We start from the raw sequence: 15,098 nt of genomic DNA, 5'->3' as shown, positions 1-15,098 counted from the left end.
GGAGGGGATCCTGTCAAATGCGACGTGATTTCCACTAACCGCTTGGGAAGGGAACGGAGATGCCATGAGAAATGATTGCTGCCAAAGAGCTTTCTTCCAAAGTCAGCTTACATTTATCTAATAAATTCCGACGTAGACTTTGGAAAAAAGTAGACGGATGAGTTTCTTTTCAACACTGATGGAATTTCTGGCTCTTTTTATCAGTACCATCGTAGGAAGGACCATTCACTAAAAACTGAAAGACGGAGCTTTGTTGGTGGGCAGAACAGAATGGTAACCCCAGGCAGTTCCTTCTCTTAGGGACAGAGAAAACACAGACCCAATGAATCTTTTTAGAGAGCATTACCTGTGTGTGGCTTTCCCAAGAGAATGTGGCCTAATGCTAGCAGCGAAATAATACTGCCTCTGTTTCCTGAAAAGCTTTTTTTTTCTTCCCCCCCCTAGGCAAATGTCCAGTAGTAGCTCTTAATGGGCTTTCTCATAAAATGAAAATAAACGTAATTGTTATTCTCTACAGGATATGCTCCGGTCACAGGCATGTGTCATCCAGTGAGAAGTTGTACCCTGAATCATGAGGATGGTTTTTCATCTGCTTTTGTAGTAGCCCATGAGACTGGCCATGTGTAAGTCACTGTTGACAGCTATAAAGCGAAAAAAAAGGTCTTTTCTTTCCCGCTTCTCTCAGTATTGTTCACACTTTGGGCAGAGTACATGCCAGCATGTAACTCTCGTTCCTTGCCAAGTGTGAGGAGCTGAAAACAGGGAAGAGGTCATGTGCTGAAACTAAATAAGTGACTCTGGCTGGCGGAGACCCCCCCCCCCCCGCCCGCGCTTTTCACAGCGACGGGACGAGGAAGACATTTCTGTCCATTTGTTCTCTATTTCACAGTCTCTGGGACTCCTCCGCCAAAGCCACATTAATTTCAAAACGCACAGTCCCCTGAACGGGTTTCCAAGAGTGAAATCAAGCACCATCCATGGCCCCTCTGGTTCTCACCCGTGAGGTCTCACTTCCGTTGCAGGCTGGGAATGGAGCACGACGGACAAGGCAACAGGTGCGGCGATGAGACCGCTATGGGGAGCGTCATGGCTCCCTTGGTGCAGGCCGCGTTTCATCGCTACCACTGGTCCCGGTGCAGCGGCCAAGAGCTGAAGAGATACATCCAGTAGGTCCCCTTCTGTGTGTCCCCAGAGTGTTTCTGTCGTAGCCTAAGAGATACATCCAGTAGGTCCCCTTCTGTGTGTCCCCAGAGTGTTTCTGTCGTAGCCTAACACAGACATGAAACTGACAGTTAGGATTTGACCTTAACCAAACTCCCAGTGAATGAGAATGGTCACTCATGATAAACATTTTCTTAGGACTCAGAGCTTTTTGGCACCATAATCCCATAATGTAATCACAGTATTTTAAGCCATAAGCCTAGAATTTAAGAGGATTTTTAACTCTGGTCTCCTTTTAGTAAATCTATGGTGGTCAAACTTGAGTTAGGGACTAAGAGAGCGAGGACGGTCATGTGGCGCCCGCAGAGAGTGCCACATATGCCCTGTAGGGTGGGGGCTGGGATCTGTGCCATCCCACCACGGGGGGGGTCCCCTGGGGGCCATGAATAAGGCTGTCACAATTCTACTGTATTCCTGAGTCATGTTTGGCTTCTTTTTTGGGATGAATAAGGATATGATGGGTCTTTTTCTGAATGGAAGTGAAACCAGAAACCTTAAAAGGTAGGACTCTGTGATCTTGCTGTATGACTGGATGAAACTCCAGAGTCTGTAACCTAAGCACAGTTTTTCATTAGGATGGGATTAAAAAAAAAAAAAATTAATGAGATGAAATGCTTTCCTTTTTACAGTTCCTACGACTGTCTCCTCGATGACCCTTTTGAACATGACTGGCCCAAACTCCCAGAACTTCCTGGAATCAACTACTCTATGGATGAACAATGTCGTTTTGACTTTGGGGTTGGTTATAAAATGTGCACTGCGGTACGTCACTCACAGTCAGTTGAGATTTTGCATCTTGAAATCTGTTTGCTTCACTCCTGCTTGGTGAGCTTCGTAGGCTCACGGGTCAAGCAGAAGACTATCTACCCATGATTTTGTGTTTGATGTGTCTCTGTGCGCTGAGGCTAAGAGCTTCAAATATATCACCCTGTTTAATCCTTGGGGCCGACTAGATGGGAATTGGTATATTTTAATTTTGTAGACGAAAAAACCAAGACTAAAGAGATTAAGCCCAACTTGCTCAAATCACGCATCTGGTAAACAGGGCAGCTCGACATCGAGCCTGAGATGGTCAGGCTCTAAGGCTTTATGCTCTGTCACTCCCTTAGTTTTTGTGACCTTCAGAGATGACGTCTAAGCCTTCAGTTGATTGTTTTTCACTAGTTTGTTGGCTGGATTTCATGTATCTGTGACCATAGGGAAGGGTCGTCATGGTATATTCCCACGTGAGAATCCTATGGTATGGCCGGAAGGTCAGGGATATGGGTTTTCTCCTGAGGCTTGGTGGGCGATCAGAACGTGGGTCTCATACTTACTAAGTATATGACTTTAAGCACTTTATTCAATCTCTCTTAGTTTCCTTGGGTATAAAAATGTGGATAATGATAGCATTTATCTCATAGATTTGGTATCAGGGTTCAACCTGATGCTGTAATTACAGCGCTGAGCCCAATGCAGGCACATGGTGATGGGGTCCGGGATAGCCCATCCCCCACGTGGCTGTGCACATTAGAGCTGTATCGCACCAAACTTCGATATCAAGCTTTAGTAGTTCAGAAGAAGAAAAGGAAGAAAGGAGGGGTTTTCATGTGTTGGAGCAAGCCTTACGTGTAAGAGCAGAGAAAGTAACTATCTCAAGGTACTGAGAAGAAGTTGATGTGCTGTTTGGAATCTTCTGTGTGGGGCTATCTCCAGCCATTCGGTCGGTGTGTAAGGGACAGGCTGTCAGTCCTTTATTGCCTGCGTCAGTGCTTTAAGACCTGAGAATTCTAAAGCTTTGCCCCAATGTCACGGAAAAGTACAATTTCTAGATTAAGTAATAGGAATTAGAACAACAACAATAAAAGAAAAAACAAAAAACCCAGGTCCAAAATGAGTACAATTAAAAAATAATAATAATAAAAGTTCTGTCCATGAGGCTGTATATGGGTAGTAAGTACAGTGAAAAATCAACACGTGAATAAACCAGCGTTTGATTTTTTTCAAATCTAGAGAATGGTAAGACATTTTTAGTTACAAAGACATCAGACAAGTGAAGACCATACACAAATATGTGGCTTACACATCCATTTGGATATTATAATGTGGTGTTTTAGGAAAACAAAAAGAATTCTCATGTGTAAGAGTGCTGCAATTCTAGTCTGGCTGGTATTATCTCACTTATAAGCATAACTAATGCCTTACTTATAACTCAGATTCTCAGTCATGGATTGTTTTGAGTATTAAATATATGGAAAATATGTTCTCAACTACATGAATGCATTATGAGGTTTTGTTATACCTAGAACACCTCATCTCACATAGCAAGCCTTATAAATATTTTCTACTTCTAGTCAGCTCAGTATTATTTACAATCTAACTAGTTCATAACTAGTTATTTATAATCAGACTAGTCAGCTTAGTATTATTTACAATACAATTATTTACAAGAGAAGCTGTTTTAATAACTTGAGAGCTTCAAAACTATCTTAATAAGTTTTCACATTTAAAATGGTATAATATTTACAGATTCTTTAAAATTCCCATACTACCTATTTGAAAACCATGAAACAGAAATGGTATACAGAAATGTTGAAGACAACCGGAGAATCGCTAATTATTATTTATCATTGATAATTTAGAAAAGAAGAATACAAGTATCCTTTCCTTGGAATTAATTTGGAATTAATACTTGGGCAGGATTTTTTTTTCTTATCATGCTACAGCTGTTACTACTAATTTAAAATTAAAATACCCAAGGGACATGACATGAAGAAAGTGTCCACAAGGTGCCGTCGGACACAGGTTGGTAGGACATGCCATCTCTCTTTCATTGAGATCCTGCTTCTCTCTCTTCCAGTTCCGAACATTTGACCCATGTAAACAACTGTGGTGTAGCCATCCCGATAACCCCTACTTCTGTAAGACAAAAAAGGGACCCCCACTTGATGGGACCGAATGTGCTACGGGAAAAGTAAGTATATCTATTTATACAGTGAAGATTTGAGATAGGTTTCCTCATAAGTGTCTTTAGAAGCCTGGAAAATTAGGACCCTGGCTGTCATCATTCTTGTACCAACCACGGTGTCTAGGATTTCATTACAGTAACGCACCAGCATTGTTTCCTAGGGCTTCCATGGCAAATTACCACAATCTTGGTGGCTGAAAACCACAGAAAGGATATTTTCTCATAGTTCCAGGAGCCAGAAGTCCAAAATCAGTTTCACTGAGCCAAATTCGATGTGGGGACTGGGCCATTCTGTCTCCAGAGGCTCGAGGGGAGGATCTGTTCCTGCGTCTTCCAGCGTCTGGGGGCTGCCCACATTCCTTGACTTGTGACTGCATCATTCCGGTCTCTGCTTCCGTGGCCACATGGTTTCCTTCTCTTCTGTGTGCAGATTTCCCTCTGCCCCTCTCTTCTAAGAACACATGTGCTATGCTGGCAGTGAGGGCCTGCCTGCGTAATTCAGGATAACCTCTCCAGCTCAACATCCTTAACCAAATCCCATCTGCAAAGAGCGTTTTCCAGATATGGGCGTTTACAGACTTGGGGGATTAGGACATCTTTGAGACCACCGTTCAGCTACTCCTGATAGAATAGGAAGCAACAGCTCAGGGGAGTATCTGGGCCCCTACTGATGGGATTTGATTTACTTGCTGGCATCCCACTCCTTGTGAAAGTTGTCCAGAAATAAAGTATCATGTGAATTTATACAGAGGATTTGGCCTTGCTCCTTGGGGAAAGATGCCCAGAGGTTTTAAATCTCGAATTGTGTAGTCAAGATTGAATGCTCAGAAACTGGCCAGGGGCCAGGCTACACTACTCATAAGGGGAAAGATCACCAAACCCAAAACAAAGCCATGTTAAGAACTCAAGTTGAAGAGCCTTGACTAGTTTGGAAATAAGATATTGTAGAAAGGACCAAAAGCTGGCAAGGAAAATTTATATAGCTTTAAATTCTTTTAAAGCCATTTAAAGCTCTATTTGTGTGTGAACTGTATTTGCTCTGATGATGCTAATAATAATAACAGTAAATAAATCTGCCATTATTGGTGTTTAAACTTTGTTAGGTATTATGCTAAACAGATTACAGAAAGTGTGTTGCTTTGGAAAAATTCAGTGTTACAAACTTCTGACTGAAAAAAAAAAAAACAAGAGCGACAATGAATTGATTCATTTTTTGCTTTATGAAATCTGTATCCTGTAAATCAACTCTGAACATCCAACTTCTCTAAACATATTTGTGTTATATTTGAATTTACCAAATTTGAGTTTTAAGAAACATTTTTATTGTAGGTAGGACCAAAAAAGCAAGTCAGAATGTTGAGCGGAACTGCTACTTGTTGAGCACCCGCCGTATGCTGGGTACCGTAAGCCAGGTGTCCCTGTAGTAACCGCCCTGCAGAGTTCCCACTAACTTGCTGGTCCGTTGGTCTCATCCTCTGCACGATCATTTCTGGGCCCTGATATTCTTCATCTAAAATGTAAAGATAACAAGTGCCCTATCTCTCAGCATCACTGTGAATGAAAATTTTGAAATATATCTAAGTGTTTTGAACACTGTGCATGTTTTAGATAAGTTAAATCATTCCAGAGGACGATGTTACACTTAAAAAGACCCTGATGATCTAGTTAATGAGGGATAAAGGGTAGAGCCATGCCTACTATGCAAGTTAGGTCCACAGATCATTCTTACTGGTTTTGTTTGATTAGTCATTTAAGAATTTGTCTGCATGAGTGAATTTGTTTTTCATTTTATACTTAAAAGTGCAAGTCTAAATTGTCCTAGTTAGGGTACCTTATAGTTTTAATTGTGCTAGGCTAATTTTAAATGCATTTTTACCTGCGGGGAGAGAAGGAAGAAAGGCCTTTCACTGGTGTAGTTGTATAATAATTTGAGCGTTAGCTTATGCCTGATTCTCATACTTGCCTTTTGTCATCTTCCCAAGTGGTGCTATAAGGGCCACTGCATGTGGAAAAATGCTAATCAACAAAAACAAGATGGCAACTGGGGATCTTGGACCAAATTTGGCTCTTGTTCCCGGACGTGCGGAATCGGGGTCCATTTCAGAACGCGCCAGTGTAATAATCCCGCGTGAGTAAACTCCTGTGATTCAGTTATTTTTGGAGAGATGAGAAAATGCTCCGGTAGTATGTTATCAGTATTCTGCTTCATGAAGTACATGTCAAATACCAAACATGAACACCAGGGGTTTAAGTGTCTGTTTTGGGTAAATCTCTATTCATCAATCCCGTAAAGCGTCGTCACTGGCGAAGACGAGGCTCCAGTGAAAATTCGAGATCTGGGAAGCATTGCCGTGTAGAAGTCCTCAGGAGCTAGGCAGGGAAGCTCTGTCCCTGTGCTGGGCCCCGAGGCTGGAGGGCCACTGCAGAAGCCCCGGTGTCAGCTGGTCAACCTGGGAGCAGCTCCAGCCAGGGGCTCACCCCCTCCAGGGTTAGGAGAGCAACACAGCTGAGCAGGACCACAGAAGGATGGCGAAAGAACCCCGAGGCACTGGGGGAACAGCTCCATAGCCCCCCCCCCCCCCCCGTCAGACTAAATACAACAAGTCCCTCTCGTGTGCTCAGCAAACCTGAGGGCCTTCTTTCTGGTCTAGGGTTTACCAAGTAAGAAAAGTGCTTTCTTCAGCCTCTGGCAGCAGGATGGCTCTGGGAAAGTTTCTCATCAAGTATATCGAATGTCCCATAGCTGTTTTCACGGGAAGAGATGCCGGTAGTAGTAGTGGAAGTAACAAAAACAAAGAAAATTATAGTAAGAGTGGCTCAGGTTTGCTATGAGCCCTGCTCTGTCGCAAGTATGTTCCATGTGTTCCCTTGGGAAGTCCTCTCCATTGTTCTGTAAGGAAGGTGGGATTATTTTCCACATTCTGTGTAGGAGAAAGCTAAGACGTAGAGCTGTGATCAAATTTCTTTGGGTTCCATGGTATTATGCATGGGAGGAGATATAATTTTCCTCGGTCCGTATATATAAGTTTTTAAAAATTTCTTTCTATACTTTCACTGTGCATTCAAAATATACTGTTGGAAATGCTGATTTAAGCTGAGTTTTTGGTCCCCGTCTCCCCACCCTACCCCAGACACGCACACAGGGAGAGGATGGTGCTTTTGGAAAGGGATGAAAATTGGGAAGAGTGAGTTCATTCCCTTGGTGCCCACAGCTCAGCCGCTCTGGCTTTCTGCCTTCGAGCGCTGTGTCTGCAAGCTGCAACTGCTGGCCCAGAGCCAAGGGGCCTTTTTCAATGTTGTCTTTTCTTTTAGGCCCATCAATGGTGGTCAGGATTGTCCTGGTGTTAATTTTGAGTACCAGCTTTGTAATACAGAAGAATGCCCAAAACACTTTGAGGACTTCAGAGCACAGCAGTGCCAGCAGCGTAACTCGCACTTCGAATACCAGAATACCAAACACCACTGGTTACCATACGAGCATCCGGACTGTGAGTAGACGCTCGCTGTCTTTCCTGCTGTGTGGATGGGGTCTCCGCGTTTGTAAGCCTTGTCAACACCGATCCCTTGGACTCTGGGGCCTTACTCGGTAAATTAGAAAACTCGGTGTTTATAGGGGTAAGTCCTGCTGGTTTTCCAAGAGCGAGGCTCCTATAGTGCTTCCCCTAGAGAGGTGAGGACTGTGGGCTAGTTCCCGGCCAACAGCATTCCCACCGTCACTGCAGAAAACACCCGTGGAAAGCAGCCCATAGGAGACATGTTGCATTTCCTTGTTTGACTGGCATCTTTCTACTAGGAAACCCTCTTGAATTTTGTGATCTTTCCTTTTCGAAGAACTAGAGAAAAAACACTCTTCTTTTACAGTCAAGTCAGAAACGAGAAGATCATGACTTGAGAACTAAAGGCACATCATAACCTTTTACTTTTGTACCGTATCCTAGTTATTAAAAAGACACTTGGGGATTCCCTTTTAGTGTTTCACTTTATCCCTCTGAAGTTTTGCTTAAGTGTGTTCAGATGGGGACACCTCACCATGCTTCATAATTGTGTGGCTGAAACAAGATGGCTACATGATTACCATATGACACAATACACTGCTGAGTTCAGTTTAAAAGCTGTTTTAAAGAAAAGATGCATCCACCTAAGAATTCCAAGTTGTAATGGATCGAGAAGAAATGCATTATTTTTTATTGGTTTCATGGAAGCAAGTCGCATAAATTATATTACATTTAACTAATGAGATCCTACGTGAGGCATAAACCATACTCGGTCATTGGTTCCAACAAAGGAGAAACCCTTTTAATTCTCTAAGTGTCACTGAAATGAAATTGGTTCTAATTAAAATTTATTGAAGAACTGTGGTCAAATCCAGGGTTGACGTCAAACCTGGTGTGCCTGGGACAGTCCCGGTCATTCCTATGCAGTTCTTAAATTCAGCCATTTTTCGCTCTCAGAAGTTTCACAGTTTGGATCAGCCGTGTGCCAAATATGTATCCTTTTCTGCTATTCTTTCTTTAATTTATTCATACAGTGTTTTGTTTTGGGGAAACCATGCAGAAACTCCGTATTTTACAAATAAAATCACTGTAGTGTGCAAATATGCCACTTTCTGTACGAAGTCGATTGAATGCTCCGTCTTTTGCAGCCAAGAAAAGATGCCACCTTTACTGCCAATCCAGAGAGACGGGAGATGTGGTGTACATGAAACAGCTGGTGCATGACGGGACACACTGTTCTTACAAAGATCCGTACAGCATATGTGTGCGGGGAGAGTGTGTGGTGAGTCGGCCCGCCTTCCCCGGAAGCTTCCAGTGCTCTCGTGCAGTTCTGCTTTGACTGTCGCTCATCTGCATGTTTTCGAAAGATGGTAACCCTGTCTTATCTGTAAAATCTGTAGAATCTAGGACGAGCTGAGGAGGCCTAAACTAACTGTGGGAGAAATTTCACTTTTCATAACGATGTTTGGCCGTTGGCAGAATCGAGATGTCAATACATCATTTTCCCCCCTCTTCCAGCCTCGTGCCTTTCTAAGTTACTCCGATCCCTCCGGTTGGGGATTCAATGGCTCAGGATGGACAGGGCCTTTTTTGCTTTGAGTATTTTACTAGTGGTCATCTACTTTTACACTACAGAGCTTTTTTCGAAAACGCAATGCTATATGTATTGTATCTTTTATTTTAAAAAGTAATAGACATTCTCTCTCTCGTGCCCTCTCATTCTCTCTTACTTTCCAATTGATTCTAATCTTAAACACTGAATTCCCACTCAGAACAAAAGAGGCAAAGATGCAAAAAGTGGGTTTTGCCCCATTGAGACTCTTTTTTTAAAAAACTGCGGTTGACTTTCTTGTTCTTGTTCCCAAGTTGAACCGATATGAAATCAGGATTATTAGCCGAACACGTTAGTCCTGTCTGTTTCTTCTTCATTTCCGCACAACCGAAGTGTTGTAGGAATGAATCTCAAGGATGCAGAGACCTCACGTTTGAAATGAATTTCCCCAGAAAGTAGAATCTGACTGTTGTCCATCTCTTACCCTCCCACAGTATCTGGTACATCCAACATGTGGTCGTCATTGTCTCTCCGCATTTTCATTCCAAACTTCTGAGTGCGGTGGCTTATCACATTCCCCGACCCCACACTGACTTCCGTGAAGGGGCCTGTTCCCAGTTCAGAAAACCTTCAGTGGTTCCCTATTAAGTGCATGTGAAAACATAAACTCTGCCTGATATTCAGGGCCTTTCGTGGCCCGTGCTTTGCAAATCTTTCACTGTTCTTCCCTTCTCATACAGCACTAACTTTCCATTGGCTTAAACATGGCGTCAGTATTGCTCTCTGAACCCACTTTCCGTGAGCGTACAATTTCCATGGCTCTGTTTTTATCCCTCTGTCTTCTTGAAATGCCTTTCGACAGGGCCCTGTGAAAACCACCAACACTTGGTCAAGTCTTTTTGTTGGTTGGTTGGTTGGTTGGATTTTAGTTTCAGAGATAGTTTAGTGATCCATCAGTCTTATACAATACCTAGTGCCCTCATGTGCCCTCCTCAGTGCCCATCACCCAGTCACCTCATCCTTCAACCGCCTTCCCTCCAGCAACCCTCAGTTTGTTTCCTGTGATTAAGAGTCTCTTATGGTTTGTCTCCCTCTCTGATTTCGTCTTATTTCATTTTTTGTAAAGTTTCGTTTTGCATCCCTAGACAGCTTGTAAATCTTATGCTAATGCCCATCTCATCCTTTTATTAGTCACCTTTCCAAATAAGAGAACAACGAGGGAAAAATACCATCTTACTTTTTGTCTTCTCAGCATCAACAATAATATCTGTACTTAATAGAGGTTTGATGGGTCATGACTGTGTGTTGGGGTAAATATTTCATTAGACTGGGGGTTTTATCTGACAGTAGATTTTAACCTAGAGTACATGTCACTTGACTTCATAGTAGTTCTTCAAAAAGATTGAGGCATTAAAAATCAGAGCTAGAGGGCACCTGGGTGGCTCAGTGGGTTAAATCCTCTGCCTTCAGCTCAGGTCATGATCTCAGGGGTCCTGGGATCGAGCCCCGCATCAGGCTCTCTGCTCTGCAGGGAGCCTGCTTCCTCCTCTCTCTCTCTCTGCCTGCCTCTCTGCCTACTTGTGGTCTCTGTCTGTCAAATAAATAAATAAAGTCTTAAAAAAAAAAATCAGAGCTAAAGTCAAGGTTTGGTCAGACTGCGTTATTGTAGGCTCACGATAAAACAAATGGTTTGTCCTTGTCTAGGATGCTGACCTTCACTCGGCATATTAAAGTGAGTCACGTTTAACATCTCTTTCCAGAAAGTGGGCTGTGATAAAGAAATCGGTTCTACTAAGGTTGAGGATAAGTGCGGCGTCTGTGGAGGAGATAATTCTCATTGTCGAACCATAAAGGGAACATTCACCAGAACTCCCAAGAAGTTTGGTAAGATGAGGTCTCTCATGAATTTGGTATCTCCTTCTCTACGATTTGTACTTTTTGAAACATCTTTTAGGAATGTAGCATTTTCCCTAGAAACATGACAAAAAATTAGCTGCTGATTTATTTTTATTCAGATTACCTTTTCTTTTGTTTTCTTTTTTTTTTTTTTTAAGATTTTATTTATATATTTGGGAGTGAGAGGGAGAGCAAGGACAAGAGAAACAGAACGAGCATCAGCAGGGGGAGAGTCAGAGTGAGAGGGAGGAGCAGACTCCCTGGTCTTGAGGGAGAACGAAGCATACTCCCTACTGTTTCGGGAGCCCGACGCGGGTCCCCAGCATCATGACCTGAGCTGAAGGCAGACGCTTAACCGACTGAACCACCCAGACACCCCCAAATTACCTTTTAAGGAACTAAAAATCAAAAGAATAAAAATAAAAACATTTGGACTAAATTCATAATCCGTGGCATCCACGATGAAAAATTGTCTACTTAATTTAGATAAAGGTCAAATAAAATCAATATAAATTATAGTAGTTAGTTAGAATATGTGTTTTGTTTTGTTTCGTGTTTTTATTATTTATTTATTTTGTTTATTTGTTCCTTTGTTTTCTTTTCTTTCTTTCTTTCTTTCTTTTTGAGAGAGAGTGTGTGCAAGGGGGGAGGGACAGAGGGACAAGGAGAGAGAATCCCAGGCAGACTCCACACGCAGTGTGGAGCCCAATGTGGGGCTTGATCTGCCCACCCCTGAGATCATGACCTGAGCAGAAATCAAGGGTTGGACACTAAACCGACGGAGCCACCTGAGCACCCTTATTCTGTGCTTTTAATAAAACACATTAGGCATAATTATTAGAATTGAGGGTTATTTTGAAATTTCTGTTCACATAAATTGTTGATCAGAACTTTAAAAAAAATCACAAAATTTTAAACACAACTTTTAAAATATTGCATTAGCTATATTTCTTCTATTTTAAAGGCGAACAAGTGTATCCTAATTATCAATCTATAAATCTATATTCCATATTTCACATAATTTTAACAGTTTTATATTACACAAAATTAGGTACATAACCAAATACAACCCTGAGATATGATTGCTTGTGTGTGTGTGAATGTTACTGTTTATTTCAGAATCAATGACTTGGACTTAGGCATACAGTGAAGTTTGGAGGAAAAAAATACAAATAACATGTGAACTTATGAGTAATTTTATAATTATTTACCGAAATTTTCATCAAAGATTTGGATACAAACATTTATTATGGGACGATCTTTTTTTGTTTTTAACAGTTATGACTCAATTTAGTTTGTGACAAATATTACTCAGTTTATGGGGAAATTGTCTCTGGGAATTCATCATTTAAAGATAATTTGGTGTGGGACTTTTCTCGAGAAACTTCTCTTCCATCATCCCCACATAGTTGGCTTAGTCTCTGGTAGAATGATTAGGAAATTGAGACTCATTCATGCTTCATGACCCAATAACAAGATTAATTGATACTATTGATACTATTTTGTAATAAAGTACCCCCATTTCCAGCCATTATTTTAGAATGCTTCCATGATCAATACTGTAATCCCTAGGGATTTAAAAAAACCATATTTTGGCAAGATTCCACTTCAGTGTGTAAAAGTAACTTGTGATGTAATGTTTTTAACTGTAAGGAGTTTAATGAAGAAATAAATTGATCTTTTGACTGTTTCAAAATCCTCCCTGTCTGTTAGTGTTATGAAAAAACTGAAACTATAAAACTTTATCAAGTTTTTATTAATTGTAAAAAAAAAATTATCTTATATAATGAAAAGTTTATTATATGTCTAATTATAAATGTAAAATAAATTTAAGTACACAGCTTTATTATTCCAGTTGTATGTGTTAACTGAGCTACCCAACATTAAAGTCTTATTTTAATGAATAAAACAAAAGAATGATAAAATAAGACAAAACAAAAATAAAGATAAGAAATTGGTTACTTTGAGCGCATGGTCATGGCAGGGATTTTCTGTTTTTAGAAGAAGAGTAAGTATAAAAAAGCTAGTCTTCATCCAAATGGAATAATTCTCCCAATTCACTATACTCTCAATAGACCTCCGCTACCCCTGCGCAAGCTAACCGCACACAGACCAGTTCTGTTCTTTGATATACCGAATGAGGCAGACCTAGGTCACTCTGAAGCATTTTTTGTTACCAATGGTTTTGATATTCCCGTGCAATCATTTAATAGTTAAATGGTTAAAAAAAACAAACATTGCCATTTCTGGCTGATTATATTATTTTAAGAACGTACACAGACTTAAAATGACATGTTACTGTTTTGGTGGAATACCGTGTAATTTTCTTCATTTTAGTGTGAAGCAATTAAGAGCGCTTTCTCTATGGCAGCTCTAGTCTTCTTTTTGGTATAAAATCATTCATAGTATTCTAGTTCCATAAAATCATTCATAGTACTCTATTTCCAGAGTAAATTAATGTAAAGAAAAAGGTTTTTGCCGTTTATCATCTCCATTAATCATCCATTCTGTGGTATGAGGTCATGACGCATTTTTCAGGTACCTCAAAAATTAGACTAAACCTGTGAATCAAGTTCAGAAGAGAAGAAAGATTTCCTCAGTCCTAAAGACTCAGACTATTCAAAGATAATCAACCTAACACCCATTTTTTTGCACTGCTGTTGTCATCATAGTCACTCAATAGACTAATTAACATTTTCCAACAGGGAAACATTTAAGCAAGAGGTGCCATACAGAATTCAAGTTGCTGGAAAGTGAAATCTGCAAGTATTCAACTTCCAATCACCTTTCTCATTTCTCATTCATTCTTAGTCTTCGTTTCATTGGCTATTAACTATTAACTATAGTAGCTAACTATTGAAAATGCCTTTTGATCTTCAACACATAAAATTACAGGATTATTTGCTCTCTTACCGAATAGACTCTCTATAGCTTATAGTACAGTCAATGAAATGGCAAGACTTTGGTAAACATGAAACTTTCACTAATTAAAAACATTCTATTTAAGGGAAGACAAGAGGCGCCTTCACTTTACCCAAAGGAGCTCGTAATGTTTCTCTTGCTGAAACAAGGGAAGCTAAAACTGTACTGGGTAAGTTGTAGGAAACTGCAGAAAGACGGGCATCCATAATGGCTTCAAGCTGTTTTACTGTGCGTGGTCGGCAACGAAACACGCTATGTCTAACCGTTGCACACTCAGAACAAACATGCTATGGTTCACGGACGCGACTTGACCCCGACTCAGGTACTGAAAACCCTGACCCCCAAATGACTGTGCCGTTGAGTTAAGACAGTAATAAATATTGTGGAGAAGTTGAGTCAATCTACCCACGCGTGGATATTTATTGTCCATATAGAAATGACAACCATACTTCTTTGTGATAACATCAGCAGTTGTGTATTTATAATGGAATTCCTGTCACACTCATCCTGAATTGGATGTTTCCTAGGTAAGGTGTCTACTGCATCACCTCCCTCTAATAATTCAGACTTCCTGGATAAAACATCTTGATTTCTACTTGTCCTATTGTTGATTTATAGTTCAGATCTTAATTCTAAGTGATCTTAAGATAATTTTTAGGACGTGTGACAATACTAAGATTTGTTTAACATTGCCTGTAATAGGATTGATACAAGATTATAAAACCCAAGGCAATCTATTAAGCATATTGATTTCATGATTTCTGGATTAGAAGATTGAGTTTAGGGCACATTTTTAAGGCAGGGAATGACATAACTTGTGGACCTGTTCCAGCTGAATGGTTTGGTCAAATCTAAAAAATGTATTTTCAACCTTTCCCATAATAAAACTTGTTCAAGGCTTTAAAATTAATGGCTGAGCATAAGAAAAATGAAAGCCACTCACTGATCTTCCTTATGAAATTTCTTTAGAACAAAGCAGGCTTTAAATGTGAAGATATTTCATTAATTAGAAGTTTAGCTATCTGTGCTTGCCCTAAACCTTTTAAAATAATATGTAGACAGATAA

General features: G+C 40.6%; 1 protein-coding gene across 1 annotated transcript in view; it reads left to right on the top strand.

Annotated features, from left to right (window-relative positions):
- The window catches only part of ADAMTS3 (ADAM metallopeptidase with thrombospondin type 1 motif 3), a 250,743-nt gene that overhangs the window by 210,844 nt on the left and 24,801 nt on the right, over positions 1-15,098 (top strand). The window contains exons 8-15 of the mRNA XM_059385162.1: positions 518-623; positions 1,023-1,166; positions 1,851-1,983; positions 4,061-4,174; positions 6,151-6,296; positions 7,481-7,656; positions 8,811-8,944; positions 10,975-11,098. Of these exons, the coding sequence (XP_059241145.1) occupies positions 518-623; positions 1,023-1,166; positions 1,851-1,983; positions 4,061-4,174; positions 6,151-6,296; positions 7,481-7,656; positions 8,811-8,944; positions 10,975-11,098 (1,077 nt within the window). The remainder of the gene's footprint in view (positions 1-517; positions 624-1,022; positions 1,167-1,850; positions 1,984-4,060; positions 4,175-6,150; positions 6,297-7,480; positions 7,657-8,810; positions 8,945-10,974; positions 11,099-15,098) is intronic.

This window comes from Mustela nigripes, chromosome 1, assembly GCF_022355385.1.
Source record: "Mustela nigripes isolate SB6536 chromosome 1, MUSNIG.SB6536, whole genome shotgun sequence".
NCBI lineage: Eukaryota > Metazoa > Chordata > Mammalia > Carnivora > Mustelidae > Mustela > Mustela nigripes.
The sequence above is the reverse complement of the archived record's forward strand: the minus strand, read 5'-3'. Positions and strand labels throughout refer to the sequence as shown.